The sequence below is a fragment of the Rattus norvegicus genome, chromosome 12 (genome assembly GCF_036323735.1).
Source record: "Rattus norvegicus strain BN/NHsdMcwi chromosome 12, GRCr8, whole genome shotgun sequence".
Classification (NCBI taxonomy): domain Eukaryota; kingdom Metazoa; phylum Chordata; class Mammalia; order Rodentia; family Muridae; genus Rattus; species Rattus norvegicus.
In genome coordinates, this window is record NC_086030.1 from 41,610,612 (window position 1) to 41,634,762 (window position 24,151).

Sequence of the window (24,151 nt, forward strand, 5' to 3'; positions counted from 1 at the left end):
CATACCAACTAGTGGGGGCGGATTGTACCAACTGAACAGTGATAGGCGCTTAGGAGACCTACTAATTTGCAAGGACACCAAACGCTAATAGTTAGGATAGATGTGGAGAGAGCAGAGCCTCAGGAACATACAACTCAACGTGTGGAAGCTTTGAGGAATGTACCAACTACGCAGGGCAGCCCCCCAGGGCGGGGCCCAATGGATGCACGCATGAGAGGGGGTGTGGCCCGTGGAACGTACCATCAGCGCGAGGGCGGGATGTACCAGTGCGCAGGGGCGGGGCTTCACTCCTGTTGCCCAGCAAGGGCTGTATGTGGGCGCGTGTCGCCGGGGCGCGGCTGCGGATTTTGTGCTATGCGGGCATTTGTGGCGAAGATTATGCTTGCTGGCCAGAGGTCCCAGTAGGAAAAGCTCCTAGCATGAAATTCCCGGGACGCCTGCGCTTTCCGCTTTGTAAGCTGTCTGGTGTGTGCTACTCCGCTGTTTGGAGCCTGAGTTGTAATTGGGGAAAATGGATTTAATCTGAAGGACCGGTTGGCGAGGACTAGAACGCACCACGCTTGCAAAGCGCTTTGCACAAGGTAGGCATGGGGGCGACAGTGGCTTGGGAGCCCCTTTCCCTCTTCCACCGTAATTAGTTTGTCTGGTGCCATTCCCCTGCACGCCCATAGTCGTTCTATAAATATTTGTTGAGCATACACTGTAGGCTATAATTGTGTATCTATTTATTCATTAAATATTTGCTGACGGCATTTCCCCCTGTCACAACTAAGAAGACAGGAGTGCCTGCTTAGCCTGCGGCATGCACAAAGCACGGGGTTCGAACCCATGCACCTCAGACGCCAGGCGGTCGTGCAGTTCTTCGTGGGAAGTAGAAGCGGGAGGATCCGGAGTTAAAGGTCATTCTTGGCTATATAATAGACTTCAATATAATGGGTTTCAGGCCACCTTGGGCTACTGAAACCGGGTAGGGGAGGGGCCAGAAAGTGAAGCATTTCCGAGGTGCCCACTGAACAACAGTCGCTTTCCCTCAGCAAGAAAAAGCCCCCTTTGCCCTTGGGTTTGTTATTGCAAGAAGCTACTCTTACTTGGCCCTGCCCTTAGCTCACTCTGACCCTCCAGGGAGCCCTGGAGGCTGAATCTGGCAGGCACAGTAAATCCACTGGGCAGCCTGAAGACCCCGGTGGAGGTGGAACTGGCCCAGCGTCGGAATGCAGGCACTCCACCTTCAGCACCGCAACCCGCGCAGCTACCGGGTCAAGGCCAGGGCATCCTATGTGGATGAGACCCTGTTTGGCAGCCCAACAGGAACCCGGCCAACTCTACCAGACTTTGACCCACCCTGGGTGCAGAATTGTAACAGATCTAGAGGAGTGAGCCCAGGACCCCCGAAGGTCTCTCTGGCCAAGAGAGACTGTGAGTCTCCCTCCTCCAGGGGCAGCACCCCAAATCTCACACCAAGGAAGAAAAACAAATACAGGTAAGGTTGGGGGTGGTAGCATTGCACTCCTGTACTGAGGGTGGCCGTCTTGGTCCCTTTCCTGATTGCCCTGATGAAATACTCTTGGCAGAAGAAACTTGGGCAAGAAAGGGTTTATTCTGGCTCACAGACGGCTTGAGTGGCTCTCCGTAGTTATAAGAAGTCTCAGCAGTGTGGGGTGGAGATGGCTGGTCATGTTGTGTGTTTGCTGCTCAGCACTTTCTCTTACTTTCAGTCCCAGGGCATGTGACCCACCTCTTCTGACATCTGGGGCATGTGCATCTGACACCCCACATGGTGCACACGGACTTGCCTGTGGGTGCGCATGCACATTAAACACCAGTGCTAAAGGGAAGGCCTGTCGTAGGCATGCCCGAGGGCCAGCCTGACTTAGCGGATCACTCTCTGCGGGCCGCTCTCCGTGGTTCTAGATCCTGCCAAGTTGACAGTTGAAACTGACCATCAGAGTAGCTGTCAGGCCTCCTGGGACTGAGTGCTAGGGACCTGCTGTGTGGCCATGGCCAAGCGCCTTGGTTCTCTGAGCCGTGTGTTTCCTCATGGCACATGGGATGAGTGTCGCTGTTAAATGAGACTTGGGGCAATGTTGGCACAGCAACCGGTGCTTGGGAAGGTCTGGATGAACGGTGGTGTGGGCTGGTGAGACGGCTCAGTGGGGAAGGGTTCTTGCCTCGAGCGCCTGGTGGCCTAGGATTGCTGGAACCTTCATAAAGGTGGAAGAGAACTGACTCCAGAGTTGACCTCTGACCTCCACTTGTGCGCCTCTGTCTGCATACACACACACATACCCACACCATACACAGGACAATAATAATAAAAATTTTTAAAAATCTTCAAAGGAGATTTTTTGGGGGAAAAAACTATTCAACCAAAGAAAAAAATGTATCTCTATTGAGCTCATATGGACTTTTTTGAAAAAGGTACAATTGTATTTGGCTGTTTTTGGGTTGGGGGGCGTATACTGGTAGAGGTCAAAGGACAACTTATAGGAGTCAGTTCTTTCCTTCTACCATGTGGAGCCTGAGGATCAAAACTCGGGCTGTCAGTCTTGGCCACAAGCACCCTTACCCACTGAGCCATCTTGCTGGCCCACGTTCCTATTGTCCCTAAACAAGTGTCTGCTACTTCTGTTTATGAAGCACTTAATGGACCTAATTGCTCCATTAATCTGGAGCCGAGCAGATTCAGGAGGGTGTCTGTCATTTGATGCACAAGACTTGAGCGTGTACGGATAGAGATTCATGGGGGGGCGGGGCAGAGGGGGCTGGAGTGGCCTACCCTGTTCCCCCACCTCCACCATATCAATGAATGACCATATCGGGACTCTCGATGGTGAGGCTCATATGAGGTGCTCCTCTTAGGACTGCTCCCCTCTCTAGGAGATGAGACAGAGAAGCCCCAAGCTGTTTTGGGCTGATACCTGTATTAAAGAATAAGTCCGGTTCTGCTGCTTTGGTGTCTGGTGGGCAGTGAGGTTGTAGAGGGCTTTAAGGTCATTGCCCTTCTCTTTTCCAGGTTGATTGGCCACACCCCATCCTACTGTGATGAGTCACTGTTTGGCTCCCGGCCACAGGGCACCAGCAAGGAGAGGTCTCGGACAGCCGTGGAGGATGCGGCCAAGCTCCGGACCCTTTTCTGGACCCCACCAGCCACCCCTAGGGGCAGCCACTCACCTCGCCCCAGGGAGACCCCACTTCGGGCCATTCACCCAACTGGACCTCCCAGGACAGAGCCCAGAGTGGCCACAGGCTCCCAGATGGTGTCCCGGGATGGGCTGGATGCTCCCCGCTCTCTGGGACAGAGGCGTTCCTATTCACTCACCCACCTAGCTGTCCCCAGCACGGGTCATCCAGCTTCCACTGCCCCCCAGACCAATGGGCCTTGGAGTCCCCGGCCTTACACATCAGGGGCGACTGTCCAGAGTCCCCTAGTCACTCGCAAGGTATGCTCAGGCAGTGTTTCGGGGCCAACTACCCCTCAGCGAGGGGCCTGCCCCCAAAAGCCAAAGCCTCCTTGGAAATGACATTCTTACCAGGTAAGCCTTTGGCTCAAAGCCAGGACTCAAGCTCAGGTGTGGTCCTCTGGAGACAATGGTCCCCAGGGCCTCCAAATGCTGGAGAAGCCTCCACGGGGCTCCATGGTAAGGATGGGCCATATTTTCCCTAGTCCCCACAAGCTCAGGATGTCCCCAGCCTTCTCTGCAGGGTATTTGGGGTCCTTGAGATAGATGTCTCTGTAGCCATGTGTCAGCCTCCCGGCTTCTGCGTTGGTGCCAAGCCCCACCCGGTTCCCTACAAAGGGTTCAGTTTCCACAGGGGTCTGAAGGTCTTAAGGGGTCCTGGGCTGTGTGTGGACCCCAGGGGTGGGACCCGGGGAGACATTATTTTAATATTCATGTATTTATTCCACGTATTAAATGTATTTGGATCGCCAAAACCGGTAGCATGTTACTTTCCCCCCCTTAACTAAAGGCCTCAGTCGATTTCAGTGGAGTTAAACAGGGCAATGGGTGATCAGAGGATGTGACAGAAATGTCAGTGGCTGCTAATGTCTCAAGTAATGCTGTCTGTCCAAGGCCTGTCTCAGTCCTTAGACACCACACGTAGGTGGGTGGGTACGAAGTAAGAGTCCCTTGCTAGCAATTGTCTTGTTAGGGAGGTGGGGATATACCTCGTGGTAGTGTTTGCCTAGCATACATGAATGGTGCCCTGGATTCAGTCAGTCCCCAGTAACCCCCACCCCAACAAAACAAAACAAAACAGGGCTTAGTGATAAGCCAAGTAGAGTAGAGGCTCCTGGGCACACGCATGCATGCACACATACACACACACACACACACACACACACACACACACACACACACACACCAGCACACTGCAGGGGGCCCTGGGCCTCAAGCTTCACCCAAGGTCCTGAATCCTTACCTGGATGATGGGCATAGGCCCTTGAGCCTCCCTGAGCATTCCAGAGAGCGTTGTCTAGGGGTAGCTAGGCCCAGGGACATGTGTACTCACCTGCAGAGGTGCCAGGGCCACGCCCAGGCACAGACACACTTTGTGCTTTAGCTGTGTAGGAGATTTAAGCTTCTAGAGCTTTCACAAGGAATTGGTTGTTTTTCTGTCCCGTCCTTCCATGTTGATAGACATGGGCTAGAAATAGAAACACATTCTTCTCCTGTCTATGCTAAAGGTTAGCTGAAGCCCAGGGTGATGCCACGAGGTAGCCGATGCCAGGTCTGGAGTCTGGTTGGCATTAAGTGTCAGAGCAGTTGGGGCTGATGGAAATGGGGCAGCCCAACAGAAACCGCAGAAGTGGAGGAAGGGAGACTGGAGGGAGGACCCTGGGGGCTGGAGAGAGGAGGACCCAGCAGCTAAGAGCGATTACTGCTATTCCAGAAGACCTGGGTTTGGTTCCCACATCAGATGCCTGTAACTGCAGTTCCAGGGGAGCCAGCACCTGACCTCTGCAAGTACCAGGCATACATGTGACATATATATAAAGGCACGCATAAATGTGCACGCACACACAGTTTAAGAAAAATAAAGTTGGAATGGACGGGGAGGCTTGTGGGTTAGAATGTACAGCTCTGTCAGAGGGCCTGTGTTCAGATCTCAGCACCCTCTCAAGTGGTTCACACGCCTTTAGCTCCAGTGCCAGTGAATCATGCCCCCAGCTGTGGCCTCCGTAGGCACACCACATAAAATAAACCCTTTCCTGGTTTTGCAAGACAGGGTTTCCCCCATTGTAACTCTGGCTGTCCCAGAACTAGCTTTGTAGACCAGGCTAGCTTCAAACTTAGAGATCTGCCTGCCTCTGCCTGAGTGGAGAGATTAAAGCCAAGGCATGGGCCACTAGTGTTCTCCCCCCCACCCCAATTTTTCAATAAAGACTCGGGAGAATGGGATCCAAAGTTTGCACCCTCGTCAGGGTGTTGCACCCATGCGCACACCCAGCCTCAGTCTGGGCAGACACGTCTGTTGATTGGTGAGCCATTGAGTATGGTTTAAAATGGGTTTTATTGCTTTTTTATTACTTATATGTTTTTAAGGTTTTTGTTATATATGTGAATACACTGTCGCTGTCTTCAGACACACCAGAAGAGGGCATCGAATCCCATTACAGATGGTTGTGAGCCATCATACGGTTGCTGGGAATTGAACTCAGGACCTCTGGAAGAGCAGTCAGTGCTCTTAACAGCTGAGCCATCTCTCCAGTCCTGTTATTTGTTTTTAATTTTAGCCATCATTAAAGCCAGGGATAGAAGGGGTGGGGCAGAATGGGGGTATGGTCGTGACAGGGTAGGGTGTGGTTGAAGCTTGGCAGGGGCAGGGCCAGACCAGGCAGCGGTCACTTCTTGCCTTTACCCTTGCCCTTGGCTTTTTTCTCCTTGCCCTTCTCTTCCTTGGGCTTCTCCTTGCCCTTCCCCTTGTCTTTGCCTTTGCTCTTGACCCGCTTCTTCTTCCTGGACCTGAGCATGGAGCGCACCAGGTAGCCCTTCCACATGGCCTGGATGAGCGTGGCGGCTCTCACCATGCGCACCATCTCGCGCTCTGCCTCTACGCGCTTCTTGGAATTGATCTCGCTCTCGGCGCGGATCTGAGAGAACTCTTCCACCAGCACTGCATGCCTCTCCTTCAGCTCCTCCAGCTGCAGCTTCTCCTCCTTGTGGATGGTCTCCAGGTCCTCGTATTCTTCCTAGGTGAGGGGCATGGCTGGAGGTGTGCAGCAACTGGCACGGCCTCCCTGTTCCGGGAGCCCGGGAGCCCGGCTTCCACCCCAGCCTCTGATCCTGTCTATTTATACCTGGGCTCACTCCAGGAAAGACCTGACTGAGCGGATCTCGGAATGGAGGGAGGAACAAGGGTTGTGACTTGTGCAAACATGTGTGCTTTTGTTCTCGTGTAAACGCACATGTAAATGAATGAAGTGTGTGTATGCGGGCTTGCGCTTGCGCTGTGACTGTAGGCGGAGGCTCGAGGTCAAGGTCAGATGTCCTCCTCGGTCTCTCCACTCTACTTTCTGAGGCAGACTCTCTCTCTCTGAACCTGGAGCTTGCTGATGTGCCTGAGCTAGCTGGACAGCAAACCCCTAGGATCAGCCTGTCTCTGCCTCTCCAGCGCTGGGATTACAGGTGCACGTTTCCACCTTCGCTTCTTACATGGGTGCCAGGTCCTCGTGTTTGCGTGGCAGACATCCTACTGAACTGGCACCTAGTTTTGAAGTCTAGCTTGTCTTCACCTTTACAATATTCCCCTCGAGGCTTCTGGTTTTCCTCCTTTGAAACACTGGGACAATTCCAAATACCAAGGGCCAGTTTTCTCGGATCAAGTGACATTTGGGCTTCAGTATGAACTGGCTCCTCACAGACACCTGGATTGGAAGCCCGGTACCCACTAGGTGGCACTGTTGAGTAGTGACTGAATCAGGAAAGCTCCAACCTCTGTGGGCTGGGTACCCAGTGGAGACATGAGCGCTGAGCAGACAGGAGGGCCCTTGTGGGAAGAAGTCTCTTGTGGAGAGGGAGTGGGGCAGGCCCTTGAAAAGTGTCTTCTTCTTGGTCTGTGTGTCTCCCTATCTTCTCCTCTTCCTCCTCCTCCTTCTCTCTTTCCTCTCATTCCCAGCTACTCTGTCCCCTTCCTTCCTTCCTTCTCTCTATACCTCCCTTCCGCCAGCATCTACTAAAATGGGCAGAACACTTTGAGGACAATTGCTGGGCAGACAGAGACCTTGCCACAAAGGACCCTGTGGCTCTCAATGGACTCTATCTGTAGGGTTTGTTTTGTAGGACTATACCCTCTGCACATTAGACAGATGCTGAGCCACTCAGCAGCATTCCCCAGCCACACAACCACTAGTGGGACCCACGAAACAAGACCAACACCAGTGCAGCTCCGGTACCAGGAGGACACCATGGTCAGGCTGAGAGGGACCCTGCTCGATTTTCTCTGGGCAGGCCTGGCCTTAAACTGCCCTGGTATGACTCCTCTGCTCTCTAATAGGTCAGGGCCAGCTGCCACCTGTGTCACCTGCAAGTGGGTGGGGCCATATGGGCTCCCACCGCAGATCAGGACTTCATCTAGACCCAGTTCACAGCTCAGATTCGGCAAATGTGTCTCAGTGACCCTACCCCCGGGATCCCGGGACAGAAGTACAGCCTGTGTTCCTCACGGTCCGATGCGAGCTGGAAAAGCCCAACTGATATATCATCAGCTCATGAGTGACATCAGTTTGAAACCTTCAGGGGACAGTGAGGACTCTTTCGATTCCCTGCCTTATCCTGGAGCCTGGCACCTAGACCTTTCAGGGATATAGTGACAGAGGCAGGAGAGCAGGCAGGAGCTGAGCCAGGCTAGAGGAGAGGACTACAGAAGGCGGGAGGGGGGAGTGTTGTTAGGTAGAGCCATGGGCTTCAGGATGAATCTGGATTTCAGTGGTTTCCACTTTTCCTCTCCTCCTACCCTGCACCCTCCACACACACACACACAGACAGACACAGACACACACACACACACACACACACACACACACACACACCCCTCATATATCTACCACCCACGCCTGGACATGACCCTACAGGCAGAGTTCTCCAGAGGAGGCACAAACCTGGGTCACGTGAGCTGTTCCTTCCCACCCACCCCCACCCCCCATCCCTCCCTATCCCTCAGGAGGGAACCCCAGCGCGTACCTGCTTCTCGTTCATCTCCATGTCATATTTCTGGATCCAGTTCTCAATTTCTGTCTCCACTTTGTATTTTTTCTTAAAACAAAAAAGTCCAGGGCCTGGGTAAGTTGGCTCAGAAGGTAGGTAGAGGCACTTAGGACTTAAGTTTAATTCTCTGGTGCCACAAGGGGGCAGCAGGGAGCTGATAACAGAGTTGTTCTCCAATCTCCACACTGGTGTTGTGGTACACGTATGTACGCAGGTACATACATATACACACAAACACACATGCATACTACACACAATAATAATTTTTAAAGGGTTAAATCCCAGCTGGAGATGTGGCTCAAAACCATTGCCTAGCACGAACCCCAGTACTTACAAATTAAATTAAAAAAACATTTGGGGCTGGAGAGAGGGCTCAGCAGTTAAGAGCACTAGTTTCTCTTCCAGAGGACCCAGGTTCAATTCCCAGTAACCACATGGTAGCTCACGACTCTCGGTAACTCCAGTTCCAGAGGATCAACATCATCTTCTGAGCCTCTGAATTAATTAATTAATTAATTAATTAATTAATTAATTTTTAAATTAAAACATTTTAGTTACATTTATTTATTGTGTGTGTGTGGGAGGAAAGTGGACATGCATCACCAGGAGGTCTGAAGACAGCTTTCGGGAGTTGGGTTCTTCCTGCCACCACGTGGGTCGGGGGATCAGAGTCCAGCTCCACAGCAGGCTCCTGTTACAGGCTGAGCTCTCTTGCTGTGCCCCCCCAAGTCCCCCATCCCAGTGCTATGTTTTGAGGTGATGAAGTAGTTTGGAGCTAGACAGGTTGCAGGAAACTGCAGAAGTGACATCGAGTGGACCGCTTTTAAACGGATATTTGTATTTTATGGGTTTTTTTTAAGATTTATTTTATTTATTCCATGTATGTAAGTACACTGTTGCTGTCTTCAGACATACCTGAAGGGGACATCGGATCCCATTATGGATGGCTGTGAGCCACCATGTGGTTGCTGGAAATTGAACTCAGGACCTGTGGAAGAGCAGTCAGTGCTCTTAACTGCTGAGCCATCTCTCCAGCCCTTTATAGGGGTTTTTTAACTCAAATAAAAAGAAGCAGGTCCCTGGGTGTCATGATGGGCACCTGTGGTCACATCGCAGCCCTTGGCAACGAGGGGCAGCAGACTGCTGTGAGTTGAAGACTTCCTTGGGGTACACTGACTGACATGGTCTTTTCTTGGGTGTGTGTGTGTGTGTGTGTGTGTGTGTGTGTGTGTGTGCGCGCGCGCAAGCATTCACAAAAGCAATCGTGAGCTATGGGCAGAGGGCAGAGGACCACTTGCAGGAACTGATTCTCTCCTACCACGTGGGTCCTGGGAATTGAACTCAGGATATCAGGTTGGACTGCAAGTGCCTTTCCCCACTGACTGTCTTCCCAGATCCACATTGTCTTTAAAAAACAAAAGGAAGTCCTAGGTTCCACAGAGCTGTTCTCAGTGTGGGCACTGAAGACAGGCTGAATTCAGGGAGACCCAAGACCCTCTGGGATCGTCCACGAATTTAGGGCAGACAGACCTTAGCATTTTGTCTAGAGACACACAACTTTCATGAGATGCTCAGAGGGTCAGGACACTGGAAAAGACTGGGGCTGGTCTGTAAGAAGGTATCCTCGGAAAAAGATATGAAAGGTGGTCGAGGCATGGCTGAGATCGGAAGCTAATGAAACAGCCCTGCTTGGCACATGCGCACTGCACACACTGTGCCCAGACTTCCACCTGTGTTTCCTCAGAGCTCATTGGACCCAGATATAGAGGGGTCCTTTCCACTTTGCCTGAGGCTCATGAACTATTTCAAGTAGGGGTCATCATCCCTCGGGCTCAAGGGGTGCTATCCCCTCCTGCCACCCAGGAGATACCACCCGTCTTGGTCTTCCGCACCCCTGGGCCAGCCCCGCCTCCCACTGCGCCCCTGAGACCCCAGGGCACCTTCCTTAGTGCCTGCTCCGCCTCCCGGTTCTCCATGACCAGGTTGTGGTACTGTGCGCGAAGCGCCAGGATGTCTTGCTGCGTCTTGGCCTGCCTGGCCTGAGAGGCCCGGTAATCCACCTTCTGCTGCTTCTCTGCCTCCTGCTTCGTGCGGAGAAGGCTGTTCTCCGAAAACTTGAACACCTGGTGCAGATGGTTCTTCAGTTCCTGGATCACAAAGTTCTCCTTCTCCACCTAGGCCGGGACGGATGAGGACAGGGCCCTATTAATAACCACACAGCACCCCCCTCCCCCAATCACAGAGCAGCTGGTCTTTGGCTGTGTCCCTTCCCCCTTAAGGTTCCAAACCAGCTAGGTTTATGCCTGTCTCAGGCCTGGGACCACGTGCTCCCCTCCCCCAGGAAAGGGGTTGGTCAACTAAGGCCTGCAGCCAAATACAGATACTGTCCATGGCCGCATCCATGCTAGCTAGCAGCAGAGGCTTGTTGAGCCCGGCTTGTTGAGCCCAGCGTGTGGATTTGTGACCCTTTGGAGATGGGATGCAGAGCCAGAAAGAAAGACGGCCGCTGTTGCTCACCTGTGGCAAGTGTGCAGGAAGACAGTAGCCACCGAAGACCCACAGCTAACGAGATGCAACAGATCTGAGACTCATTTTAATACGCTAACTAGTAAAGTCTGGGTAGGGGGTGGGGCCGGCTAGAATGCACGTACGCACGCACTTTAAGCTGCCTGCAGAAGCTTTGGATATTCAAATATTCAGACCCTTCAGCAAGATGAAACACAGCTCTGTGTTCACAGCTATAGTGTCCTGCGTGTGTGCGTGTGTGTGCAGCCTCAACTGTCATCTACCGCTTTCTTTGGCTTGAAGCATGTGGGCTATGCTAGGCTGGTGGGCCACTGACTCCCAGGGGCCCTCCTGTGAGTGCCTGACCAGTACTGAGATGACAGAGGCATACCACCATGCCAGTTTAAAAAAAAAAAAAAAAAAAAAAAGAGTGGCTCTGAGGCTCATACTCAGGTCCCCTGGCTTGTGCAGGAGGCTTTGTCCTCACTGAGCCATGCCCAGCCTGGTGTGTGAGTGCAGTGCCTTTGGTGTCCAGAAGAGGGCGTGAGATCCCCAGGAGCTGGGTGTAAAGGTGTTTGCAAGCTGCTGGACCTAGGGGCTGGGGACCGAGCTCTCTTGATCTGTAAGAATAACACCACTGGTTGTGGTGGTGCACGCCTTTAATCCCAACACTTGGGAGGCACAGGCAGGTGGGTCTCCGTGAGTTCCATCTCTGGTCTATGGCATTCCAGGTCAGTCAAGACTGTATAGTAAGACCCTGTCTCAAACAGGCACTTTTAACCTCTGAGCCATTTCTCCGACTCCTTCCCCACGTGCCTGGTGTCTATCCTACCTGAGACAAAGGACCCACTTAGCTGGTGACACAGACACTTTGCCAACCCTTGGCTGGGAAGGTCTTCCTTGTTTGTCTAGCTCACCCCACCCCACCCCACCCCTCCTTTCTGTGTCCTCCTTGCCTTAGTGACACTGTCCCTGGCCCTTCTGGATGGAGTTCAGTTCTCTTGTATCATCCCTTCATAGGGCCCTGTCCTTGTTCTTCACTGGACTCTGGAGGTTGGGCTTACAGGCATTACCTCATAGTAAAGTACTCAGAAGAATCTCTAAGGAATAAATGAAGGGAAGCTATTGGAACGCCATGAGAGAGAACCCAAGTCCTAAGGGGTTGGCCCATGTGGGTGCAGTTTCTTCCCTAGCTTGGGGGGTGTGCTAGGGAGGTAATACCTCTGCCTCCTTGTTCTTCAGCACCTCGGCCAGCTCAGCCTGGAGGGCATCGATGATCTCCTGGTTCCTCTTGCTCCTCCGGCTAATGTCCTGTATGAACTGGTTCTTCTCCCTTACTTCCATGGGACTGGTGAGGAGCTTCTCAAAGAGGAAGCCCCGGAGCTCCACCAGACTGGTGAGGAGGCACTGGGCCCCTGGGCTTCTGCCTGGTGCCTGCGTGTGCAGCAGCCTGGTGAGCTGGGGCTCATTGATCAGGAGCCTCAGGATGGTCTTGGTGGAGTCTCGGAACTGGTGTGTCAGTGGCCACAGGTTAGTCTTGTGCAACTCGATGGACAGTAGGCGTTCCTGGTCCCAGTCTTCCTCTGCTTCTTCCCCTTTCTCCAGCTCTTTTTGCTTCCTCTGCAGGATGCTGGCCTTCTCCACCAGGGCCTGACCAATGTCCAAATGCTCTCTTATGGCTTCTACAAAATTCTCCGGCAACGCGTCCTCTAGAGCCTCTGGGTGGGACTCCAGGTAGGACATCAGGGTTATCAGCTCTACCTTGTTTATGGCCTCGTCCAGGACCGACATGATCCTCTTGGCCTCAATGGTGTTGAGTTTGGATTTGGATGGGGCTAAGGTCTTCAAGGGCTCTGCTGGGACGAGACCTGTCTTCAGAGGGATTCTTTGGATGATCAGTCCGTGGTAGGATGGGGGTATGCTTAAGAGGTTTAAGGCCATCTCTGAGGCAGCTGCCTTTACCTCTGTATATCCTGGCACTGAGGCGGCAGGCTTGAGGCTCCCTTGCGTTTCACAATCTCCAGTAACTCTGCAAAGGAAGGGGTGGCTGATAGGCACATCACCGCTGACCACGACCACCACTGTAAGAACCTCAAAGCTACTTTGAGCTCTGTTGTCTTCGAGGTTTGGTCTGGTTTGGTTTGGTTTTGAGATATGGTCTCTTATAGCTTAGGCTGTCCCTTCCTCCTGATCCAAGGGCTATGATTATAGACATGTACCACCACCCTGTCAGGCTTATCTTTTAGCTTCGTGACGGTGCTTGAGCCAGCAGGGTAAGAAGCCTGAGGGGGGAGGTGAGTCCCAGGCACATAGATCAGGCAAGAGGCAGCTACTGTTCTGAGGTCTGACATATGGGGGTTACCCAAGAGGCAGAAACATAGAGAGCCCAGCTTCAGGCAGCTGAGGTCAGCCAACAGTGTCAGCAGCAGGAAGCCACATGTGTAGGGCTCACCGGGGGCAGCAGACCCCCGGGGAGTTGAAGCTGTGGCTGGAAGTGCTGCCCAACCAGAGAGTGGAAATGCACCCCTCCAGGAAACCAACTAAAGAGCCTGGGGTGTGGTGTGCCGCATCAGCAGCCCAGGACACAGAGGAGGCCGGGGCAAGGAAGAGGATATGCTGTAGGTCACGACGGGACACGGACAGAGCAGGATCGGCCACAGAATAGGAACAGACACGGACATGGTAGGACAGGTCACAGCTGACAGTGGGATAAGGTCAAGCAGGGTGGGTGACCATGCACCAGCACACAACAAGAACATCTATGATCAGGTGTGTGTAGTGTGTATGCATGTGTGTGTATATGTGCATGTGTGTGTCTACATATTACATGTCTATATGCAGGCAGGACATCTCTGCCTTATTTGAGACAGAGTCTTTCACTAAGCCTGAACCTGGCCAGCTTGAGCAGGCTGGCTGACAGCAAGCCAGCGGGCTCACCTCCCCGATGCTGAGATTAGAAACTCTTGCCAATGTCCTTGGCTTTTTATGTGAGTTCTGGGGATGGAACTCACTTCATCGTGCAGACACCTACCTTCCCAATGCAGTCATGGCCTCTGATCCAGGCCAGGTGATTTGGGGGTATTGACTTGAAAACTAGGGCAGAGTTGTAACAATAGCTTCAAAATACAGGGGACAGAAAGCTTCATGGGATGGAAGACAGGCAGGGAGATGGCTGAGAGTTCAAGGCCTGCCTGAGTATGTTCTCAAGACTCCGGAAGGAAGGAAGGGAGGAAGGAAGGAAGGAAGGAAGGAAAGAAGGAAGGGAGGAAGGAAGGAAGGGGCGGAGATGGGCAGATCTCGTGAATTCCAGGCCAGCTTGGTCTACGGAGTGAGTTCTAGAAGAGCCAGCTCTACATTGAGAAACCCTGTTTCAAAAACAAACAAATAAACAAACAAACAATTCACCAGGTGTGATGGGGAAGGCCGGTAATGCCAAGATTTGGAAGAAAAGACCAGAAAGAGAAGACGGAGGGAGGGAGGAAGGGAAGAGGAAGGAAGCTAGTCCCATTTTCCTGAAAACAAATCAAGTCCTCAACTAGAGGTTCTCTGTATGTGGGTCGAGATGCCCCTCCCCCTGCACCGGTTGCCTATCAGATACCTTGCATATCAAGATATTTACATTACGGTTATGAGGTAGCAATGAACTAATTTTATGGCTGGGGGGCGGGGTTCACTGACACACGAGGAACTGTGTTAAAGGGCTGCAGCCTTAGGAAGGTTGAGAGCCGCTGTGTGGACTCTGTTCTGAAACAGAAAGGGCATCAGGGTAACACTTGGGATGTCACTAAATCCAAGGTTTGGCTAACAGAACTGTATCCACCTACATATTTGTTTCTCTGTTTGAGACAGAGTCTCATGTAGCCCAGGCTGGCTTGGGACTTGCTGTGTAGCAGGTGATGCCCTTAAACCCCTGCCTCCATCCCGGAAGCCTGAGGACTGCAGGCCTGTCTGGTCAGTGGTCATCCTGGGCTAGCAATGTTACTTTCTTACTTCTGACCTATAAAGTAACATCGGGGGAGCTGAAGGAAGGATGCAGAGAACCTATATTATCCACAGTTGTTATGAAGTAAAAGGTTTGTCTTGAACTCAGTGGTGACATCAGAAATCAATAATCCTTTGGCAAGCTGAGTATAGGGGCACACACCTTTAATCCCAGCACTCAGGAGGCAAATGCAGGCAGATCTCTGAGTTTGATGCCAGCCTGATCTGTGGAGTGAGTTCCAGGACAGTCAGGACTGCACAGAGAAATCCTGACTCTAAACAAAAGACTTAAGACAATTCCTGTGGCTTCGGGAGGGAGCACAGTGACTGAATCCCAGTCCTTGCTGGGGGACCTAGGTCTGGTTACCATGAGGGGGCTGGGCTCCCTTTACTGTAAGGCAAGACTCCTTGGATTTCAACAGGAAGCTCCGAGCACAAGGCTTGGACAGACATAATGTGTCTTCGACAGACAGCTGATATTATATTATAGGTCCAGGGAAACCTAAGTGTGAACCTGGAACATCGTGGTGTCCCGAATGAGTGCCAGCCACAGCCCGGGTACCTAGCTCTGTGCTCAGCCTGCCCCTTCTTCGTGCCTGTGCCCTGCTGACTGGTTCTGATCTCCCCACATGGACCAGATTAACGGTTACCTTTCCATTCTCCGAAGAAGCAGGGCCTGCCAACACCAGCAGGGGCTCATCAGGGTGTGTTACACACTTCTGTGACTTGGGGAAGCCTAGAGAGTATTTAGGGGGAGGGCAGAGGACTCCTTCTTAGACTCAGGCTCCTCAACCTTAGACTTGGACTCCTAGAGGTCTTAGTAGCCAGCACTGTAGGGGACAGTGCCCCTGATGTCTCTGTCTGCAGAGCTCTATGTGCTCGTCAGATGAAGGCACCCAGGTTTCCTTCAGGTAGCCACCTCTTCCTGCCATAGGCACTTGTGGTTTGTGCAAAGCCCCACAGGGTGTGTGAAATCCTGGGTGCCCAGCCCTCGGAGCTATGCAGAGTTGGTGGGACGTTTCTTCTTTAAGAGGTGAGGTCTAGTGGGGATTTCCTTTTGGGGGGATGGGTGGATGTTGAAACTGTGTAGCCTTGGCTGGTCTTGAACTCGCCAAGATCCACCTGCCTCTGTCTGCCTCTAGGATTGAAAGGCATTGGTAACCATACCATACTTAACTGGCTCAAGGTTCTTGGGTCATTAGGGGTGTGCCCTTAAAGGGAACACTCACACTGTGTCTCTGTATCTTTATATCTCTCTCCCCTGCCCCCCTCCCCCCCACCCCGTCTCCAAACCACAGAGAAGTGAGCAAGCTTCTCTCTCACAGACTCTGCCGTGATGCGATGCACAGTCCCACCTCAGCCTCTTAAACAGTGGAACCACAGACCAGACCAGCTTTTGTCCCTTGCAAGTCATTCACCTCAGGGTCTTTGTCATGATGAGAAAGCTGAATGACACTATAGTCTTGGCGGAATTTCTATCAAATAGTCCTGTCCACTGTCTCTGGGGCAGGGACTCTGGCTGAGGGGTGGGGAATGCCAAGCTCCCGGCTCCTTGTTTTCTTTGCTGCACCCAGTCACTATTTATTTCTGTTTGCCATGAGAGAGGCTTAGCTTATCACGTATGCAATCGAAGCGATGATAAAAATGGAGGAAAAAGCTCTAAGTGAAGCCACAGGAGACTATCTTTAGCTCATCAGACCACAGATGGCAAAGCAATTGGGAAAGTAAGGCGTCTAAGGACAGAGAAGAGAGGCGCCGGGTCTTGTTGTGAAGGATGGGAGGCTCCTTGGCCAATCAAAACGCACCCAGAGCCAGACCTTAGAGGCTGAAGACCCAGCTTGAGGTGGCGCCATATTGCTTCCCTGGGACTCGCTCATTCCCACTTCCTGCTCTCTCATCCCACAGTGAGCTCCCTAGGGGCCTTTCCCTAACGACAAAGTGTTCTGGAGAGCTGTGGTGTCTCTCCTCAGCCCCTCAGAGAAAGGGTCCCTGTACCGAGGCCACAGGACGAAGGAAATACGGACGGATAGACGGACGGATGGATGGATAGGTGGGCTCACTTTTCCATGTTGTCCTCGGAGTTCTCCAGGAATCGATCAAAACTCCCAGAATTCCCTGGGAGACGGAGGCTGGGAACTCAGAGCCACGGGGAATGCTTCCAATTTGCTTCCAGCCAAATTGCCTCTTTTGCTTTAAAGGGCAAGCTTGTTTTCTTTGATTACCACGATGCCCATCAGCTCTTGACAGCTCATTTGGGTGAACAGGGGGAGAAATGGGAGAAGGGGAAGGTATGGGGAGAGGGGGTAGATGATGACGCCAGCGAAAATTACCCGAGAGTCGGCTCCTTGAATTCTAATATGATTGTTCCCTGTCCTTTGTGATACCACCAACCTTCGTTTGGAAATTGTTGCCAATCCAGCCTCCCTTTGGAAGGTTCCTGCCCAGGGAGTGTAGCAGGGCTGCTGCTGGACCATGGCTTTAATGGTCATGAATTCTATTGATTCATCTTTATCATGCAAATGTGCCTCCATTTCATTCAGATAGGCCTCTTGGATATTTATTAGTGCGATCTTCTTTTGAAAAAAATCAGCTAAAGGAGCCCCCACAAACACTTGGAGAGAAGCTGGAAGAAACCCCATCACCTGTGACTATTTCACTGACCCCAACACTGGCTGGTGGGGAGGTCAGCTAGAGAGAGAGGTGTCTTGGTTCAAGAACCTTTTTTTTTTTAATACTAGCTAATGTTAGAATTTACTTATGTGCCCAACTATTCTAAATACATAAGTGATCCCAGCTCTCTGGAGGTGGGGGTCAGGACCAGAAGTTCAAGACCACCCTTGGCTATACAGTGAGTTGTAGGCCACCCTGGGCTACATAGGGAGACTCTGTCTCAAACGAGATAAAATCAAGAAGTACCCTTTGTTTTTTTTTTTTTTTTTTTTTTTTTTTGTTTGTTTCCAGGCAGGGTTTCTCTGTGTAACCCTGGTTGTCCCAAAACTCACTCTGTAAACCAGACTGGCCTTGAACTCATAGAAAGATTGGTCTGAGTCTGCCTCCTGAGTGCTGGGATCAAAGGTGGGCATCACTACTGCTGAGCTAAGAAAGACTCTCTATGGATGGATGCTTTTGGTCCTTATAACCCTGCAAGGTCGTGTCATTTTCTCCGACTCATGGGTAAGAAAAGGGAGCTGAGACAGGTACAGGAGTCTAGTCAGTCATGCTGGAAACATCCATTCATGCTCAGTAGGTAAAGATGCTGGTTACCTAACGCTGAGGGCCTGAGTTCGACTCCTGCAACCTGTAGCGGAAGAAGAGAACCAACTCCCCAGAGTTCTTCTTGACCTTGATACATGCTCGGTGGCATGCCAGCACTCGCACACATGCGTCATGGGTGCACCTATACACATGCATGCATGAGCACAGACACACACTACTAATATTACCACCACCACCACCACCACCACCACCACCACCACTACTACTAAACCTTTTGTCTTACGCAGCTATCATATAGTTGATGCTCAGTGAATGGTTGGTTATTGGTAGATGAGGAGACAGTGGCCCTGCCTTCCCACCACTTCCTGCAGGATGATGCAGATGCAGTAATGAGGTCACAAGCCGGATCGTGTCCTCCATTAGAGCCAGTCAACGTGTCACTTGGTATCTTAGGATTTCCACTGCTGTGAAGAGACACCATGACCAGGGCAACTCGTACTTTGGAAAACATTTGATTGGGGCTGGCAGACAGTTCAGAGGTTCAGCCCATCATCAATCATGGTGGGAAGCACGGTGGCCTGCAGGCACACAGGGTGCTGGGGGAGCTGAGACTTCTGCATCTTGACCCACAGACAGCGGAAGGGGGCTCTGTCCCACACTGGTGAACCTTGAGCATATACATGCTCTCAAAGCCCCGCCTCCACAATGACACACTTCCTCTAACAAGGTCACCACTCCTCCAATAAGACCACACCTTCTTCTAATCCTGCCACTCCCTGTGGCCAAAGATTCAAGCACGAGTCTCTGAGAGTCATACCTATTCAGACCACCACATTGGGGTTGGTTTTTTTGTTTGCTAGGCAGGATCTCCTTATAAGGCTTGATCACGTGATGCCCAGCCTTAGCCTCCCAAGTAGCTGGGAACTACATCTTGTGGATTATATGTGGTTTCTGGAGGCCCCAAGGACAGGCTTGTGGCAGAAAGGTGCTGGAAGTGGACTCGTCAAGAGATAGCGTCTCAGCTGTGAGCAGAGGCCGCAGAGCATCAGAGACAGATAGATGGTGGTCAGTAGCAACTGGGGATAGATGCTTACATGTTGCTTGTCCTGGTCAACAACCTTCTGCAGCTTGGAACAGACCTGGGCACAGTCCCCTGACTTTCTACAAGTTCCAAAGTGAAAAGAGGAAGCCAGGGGCTCACTGTGTGGTAACTGAGTTCACTTGAAGCCCAATCCCTGTGGTTCTCACCCAGTCGCATGGGTTTTTGTGATCTGATCACCCTCTCCAGGCTTTGGCTGCCCTTCTGTAAAATGGGGACACTCTTGTATGAATGTAATACTACCAAATATATCCGGCTTTTATGACTTTTATTACTAATGCAAAACGGACAGGTAGGAGCTGGGGAGATGGCTCAGTGGTTAAAAGCGCCTGCTGCTCTTGTTGCGGATCAAGGTTTGGTTCTCGGTACACACATGGAGGCTCACAACCATCTGTATTTTCAGTTTCGGGGGACACAGTGCCCTCTTCTGGTCACTGACAGTACTTCACAATGACACACATAAATGCAGGCAAAACATTCATACACAGTAAATAAAATTATCAAAAGGAAGAAGTCCCGAAGTACGACTATGGAATATCATTTTGCAGACTGAACAGAATAGGAGCAGATGCAGGAGAATGCTGGGATTGTTGGCTTGCAACCTAGATGAGAAACTCATGCCCAGGTTCAGAGGAAAACCCTTCCTCAGAGGAACACACTGAGAGTGACAGAGGATACTTAATCTCTCTTCTGGTATCCACGTCAGATGCTTTGAAATCCTTTCTTGGTCACAGTGTGCTTTAGAGATGTGCTTTTCTGGTCCTATATGACTGTACAGTTGATACTTTTGGTTGTTTCAAAAGGAAGGAAGGGCTGAGGGTGACACAGCTGATTAGCATGTTTGAAGTCCTGGGTTCCCTCATAGCACTAATGCATGTGCACATTTACATGTGTACACACACACACATGCTCACACATGCATACACATATACATGCATACATTCACACATACAACCACATGAATATATACATGCATTCACACATATACATAAATGCACACACATACATGCACATATATAAGGATGCACACACACATGAACACATATACATGCATATACATATGCACATACATGCACATGCACACGTGATACACATACACATATGATTACATGACTACAAATACACATGCATACACAATACACATACATACATAATACACATCTGTATACATACATACGCTACACACACACAGGCAGATGCATACACAAATATCATCACACAAATACACACAAGCAAGCAGGCACACACACACAACACACATGCACACACATCCATGTGCACACATACATGCATAACACATACACACGTGCACACACATACACATGCTAAATAAATGAAACTGAATTTAAAATGCAGGTTAGAGAGACGGCTCGGTGGGTAAAATGCTTGCTGCTTACGCATGTCTGCTGCTTGAATCAGAAGTTCCTTCACACCCGTGTAAAAGCCAGGTGACACACAGAATAAAAATAAATCCTTCATCTTTAAAGAAACATTAATTACCAGAGTGTAAGATATCAATATAATTAACGCGTGTAGGAAGCACAGAATTTGTATTTGCCTGGCATTTTGGTGCTGGGGATTAAATTTAAGGCCTCACATGTGAGACACACTCAATGCCATCTGACTGCAGTTTGAGCCCACGTTATTCTTTCAATAATTAAACCTGTACTGAGACTAGAAGGAAAACACATTTCCTTGTCCATTAAAAGATGAAAAGTCTCCTGCACTTGGAAGCATTAGAGTTAAAATATTTTTGTTGGCTACAGGATCTAACCTGTTGCTATAACGAAACCTGAAGTTCAGAGATATTTTCCTCTGATGCTGTTTCAAATGTTCTTGAATTTTAATCACGTTTGATTCCAAGAACACCCGCTAGGGGCTCAAAGAAAAAGTGTGCATGTGCCTGTGTGTGTGTGTATATCTATATGAGTGCAGGTGTCTTTGGGGCCAGAAGAGGGCGCTGGATCACCTGGGAGTCAAATTACCCACTTTATGTGGGCACTGGGAACTAAGGGTCTTCTGAAGAGCAGTCTGTGCTCTTATTGTCTAAGCCATCTCTCCAGCCTCCACTGACCACCCTAAGCACTCAATAAACCCCTGTTAAATGTGTGAATGATTCACTGTGCGAGCCAAGAGAATGTCCTAGGAAATGTTTAGACAGAGAGAGTTAGGGAAGAATGAGTCACTGCAGGGATCACTGCAATTAGCTGAGCAGTCATCCTGTGCCTGTGCCCATTCCCACCCTTCTTTGCCTCGTCTCATTCAATCTTCCCAAGAAATTCTTCTTTGTCTTCAGGATGCACAAGGAAACCACATTTTAAGGATATGAGTGAAAATGTAACGTTAACCTCAAAGCAAAATCCTGTGTATCCAGAAAATAACCAGGCTGGAAAGATGTCTCTGTGTTTAATAGTACTGGCTGTTCTTGCAGAGGATCTAGGCTCTGTTCCTAGCATATACATACCAGCCCAGAACTCCAGGTCCAGCGGATCCAGTGCCCACATCTGGCCTCCTCAGTCACAGCACACACACACATTGTGCACATACACTGCACACACATACATGTAGGCACCCACAGATACATAGAAAGTAAAAATAAATGAATCTTTAAGTTATTTTAAAGAGTGTGTATGGCTCTTTCAGAGGACCAGAGTTTAGTTCCCTGAACCTAAGTTGGGCAGCTCATAACTCCCTGCTAGTAATTAATTTCAGCTCCGGGCTCTAGAGGGTACAAAACACTTTTTCTGTGTTCACATTCACACACCCCACCAACGCAAGCATAGTGATCAAAATAATAATAATAATGAAAACCTTTAAAAACAATTAAAGAAAAAACTAATTAACTAGGGGTGGTGGCATATGCCTTTAATCCCAGTACTCGAAGGCAAAGATTGGTGGATCTCTGTGAGTCTGAGGCTAGCCTGGTCAACAGAGTGAGTTCGAGGCTTCATAGTGAAACCCTGTTTCAAAACCAAAACAAACAACAAACCCTTATTTTTAAGAATACACTGAAAGGGACCGTGCACCTCCGAACATAGTGGCGACAGTGGGCGCCAAACAAAACAACCCATCCCATTACTTGAACTAAATTCACTCTATGTCTTCATAAATGGTACCACTGAGGGATGAGGAGCGGAGCGATGAAATGAGGACCAGGAGACAGGACAAGAGGATGCGCGGTGGTCTTTGCAGCAGGCCTAGAGGAGGCCTGGATGGAGCTAGGGCAGGGGAGTGAGGCCCCGGAGCTGGATGGGATGGCAGTGGGGTGGGAACCCCTGGGGGTGTCACTGAACGGTGTGCTCGCTAGGTGCACACAGCCTGCAGCCCCGGGCTTTCCCACTGTCACTCACCTGCTCCACGAGCTGCAAGTTTCTCTGCCCACAGTTTCTCTGCCCACAGTTAACCAAGTCGGCGGCCCCTGTGTTGCTAGGTTACGAGCCACTCCTAGAAGGCGGGACTTTGCATTTAACTGACCTCCTTTTTCCCCATTCAACTTCTAGTCAGATTGAGTTGGCTCCGCCTTCTTAAAGATGGCCAATCAAAATCACCGCCTCCCTGACGTTTCGCCAATGGAAAGACCCGGGATTCCTGTTGGTTGAGTGAGTGAGGCGGGGGAAAAATGGGTGGTGCTTCCTCGCTCTGTCCTCCCTCCGGGAGGAGGCCTGTGAGAACAGTGAGTGACATGTAGTTTACCCTGTCAAATTTCATTGCGACCTCTCGGATGGCCAATAGGCCGTGGCGTAGGGCCGTGGGCGGGGCTTGCGAGGCTGAGTGACAGGAGTCGGCGGATGCGAGGGCTGGCGCAGCTGCCGCTGTGGCAGCGGTGAGGCGGCGGTGGCGGCTGCTGAGGCTCCGCTGTGGGGATATTGGCGGCAGCAGCTGCGGGCTGAGCTGCGCTGTGCAGACCCGGTGCACGGTGCGGGATCCGGGACGGCGCGTGTAAGAATCCGAGGGGTGCGCGATCTTGGCCGGAGGACAGGGGTCAGGGGTCAGAGGGTGCAGAGAAGGGGCTGGACTGGGACTGGGTGCTCCCGAAGCCCGAGGCGGGGCCTTGGGAGGTGGCCCGCGTGCTTCTCTCCCTGAAGATCCCCTTCTCTTTGCACGCCTTTTATTTGGCCTGACTTTCTGGACCCGGACTGCAACGGGGATCATGGGGAGCTGGAGCCTCTGGGTGACCCTTCCTCCCCGCCTTCCCTCCCCTCACTTCCCGGGGCTGTGTCCTCTTGTGACCCGGCCGGGGACTCCTGCCCCGGTCAGTCTGCCCCAGAGGACAAACCGAAGGATTGCAGTTAGCCATCTGATCCTCGGACTTTCTTCCAGGGGTGACCTTACCCTGTGGGTGACTCTCTGGTTCCTCTCTAGAGTGAGAACCGAGGTTTGCCAAAGGGCAGGACCTGAGGAGCTCTGAGTCTGTGTCTGAGCCTGCTGTGTAACCTTGGACAGTTTCCTTCTCCTCTCTGGGCCCGTTTCTTTCTCTTTGAAAAGTCATAGGTTCCTTGGGAGGCAGAGGCAGGAGGATGGCAACTTCGAGGCTATACAGGGCTCGACAGGGATATCCCTGTCTCAAAAGATAAACAAGAAAGTGGTTGGTGGATTTCACTTAAGTGGAGTGCCGTTTCTAGGAATAGTTGTGGGACCGCGCTGAAATGCGGGGGGGGGGGGGGGGGGGGGAGGAAGTACCACCCGCGTTCCATGACTACTTGTGTCTGTTTACTCGTGAGAGGCGAGTTAGCCAAGCTAGTCGGCCTCATCTATAAAGTGGGCGCTCGCTAACCCAGGCTCTACGGAGGGCAGAGTCGGAGCCAGGAGGTTGTTTCCTGTGGGTAGGGTCTCAGCTGTGTACTGTAGATGTTCAGTGGCCCCTCTGGACTCCCTCGAGATCTTTCCCAAGTTGTGACGCTGGAAATATTTCTAGACAGTGGGAACAAGGTCACATCAGGCAAGAGCCATTGAGGTAAGACAAGGCGTGCAAGAATGGAGCCGTACATTCAGCCGTTAAAATGTAAAACCTACCGGGGAGATGTCACTAGGATGCTAGTGACGAACACGAGAAACCTGTTGTCACGAGTTGGGAAGAGTTTCTTGCCTTCCAAATGAATAGAGAATACACTGTTAGAACCTCCTCCTCATGGCTTCAGAGTAC

At 51.3% G+C, this 24,151-nt stretch overlaps 3 protein-coding genes across 15 annotated transcripts in view; 2 read left to right on the forward strand and 1 right to left on the reverse strand.

The window, feature by feature from the left end:
• Nucleotides 1-101: 101 nt before the first annotated feature.
• On the forward strand, nucleotides 102-3,934 carry Rita1 (RBPJ interacting and tubulin associated 1). Of its 3 annotated transcripts, none has more exons than XM_006249383.5 (4): nucleotides 102-581; nucleotides 774-899; nucleotides 1,123-1,480; nucleotides 3,014-3,934. In XM_006249383.5, the coding sequence occupies exons 3-4, from the start codon at nucleotides 1,212-1,214 to the stop codon at nucleotides 3,519-3,521; spliced, it is 777 nt and encodes a 258-aa protein (XP_006249445.1). In that variant the 5' UTR covers nucleotides 102-581; nucleotides 774-899; nucleotides 1,123-1,211; the 3' UTR covers nucleotides 3,522-3,934. The 3 variants fall into 3 exon arrangements, with proteins under 3 accessions (XP_006249445.1, XP_006249446.1, NP_001037691.1); NM_001044226.1 differs by having other exon boundaries at nucleotides 353-581; nucleotides 777-899; XM_006249384.5 differs by lacking the exon at nucleotides 774-899.
• Nucleotides 3,935-5,495: 1,561 nt separating this feature from the next.
• Iqcd (IQ motif containing D) lies at nucleotides 5,496-22,633 on the reverse strand. 7 transcript variants are annotated; one of them, XR_010056411.1, is made up of 6 exons: nucleotides 22,359-22,633; nucleotides 11,934-12,741; nucleotides 10,148-10,381; nucleotides 9,123-9,195; nucleotides 8,184-8,255; nucleotides 6,152-6,193 (listed from the first exon to the last, which is right to left on the reverse strand). XR_010056411.1 is itself a non-coding variant. In NM_001402221.2 (5 exons), exons 2-5 carry the CDS (start codon nucleotides 12,651-12,653, stop codon nucleotides 5,846-5,848), a joined length of 1,374 nt encoding a protein of 457 aa, NP_001389150.1. In that variant the 5' UTR covers nucleotides 12,654-12,741; nucleotides 22,359-22,394; the 3' UTR covers nucleotides 5,496-5,845. The 7 variants fall into 7 exon arrangements, 5 of the variants coding, with proteins under 5 accessions (NP_001389150.1, XP_056840732.1, XP_063127659.1 ...); XR_005491723.2 differs by lacking the exon at nucleotides 22,359-22,633 and adding an exon at nucleotides 16,754-17,326; NM_001402221.2 differs by lacking the exon at nucleotides 9,123-9,195 and having other exon boundaries at nucleotides 5,496-6,193; nucleotides 22,359-22,394.
• Nucleotides 22,634-22,787: 154 nt separating this feature from the next.
• Tpcn1 (two pore segment channel 1) overlaps nucleotides 22,788-24,151 on the forward strand; it is a 56,802-nt gene continuing 55,438 nt past the window's right edge. For 2 of the 5 annotated variants that reach the window (XM_039089065.2, XM_039089067.2), the window contains exon 1: nucleotides 22,788-22,947. The gene's annotated coding sequence lies outside the window, so the exon portion shown is untranslated. 5 annotated transcript variants of the gene reach the window in all.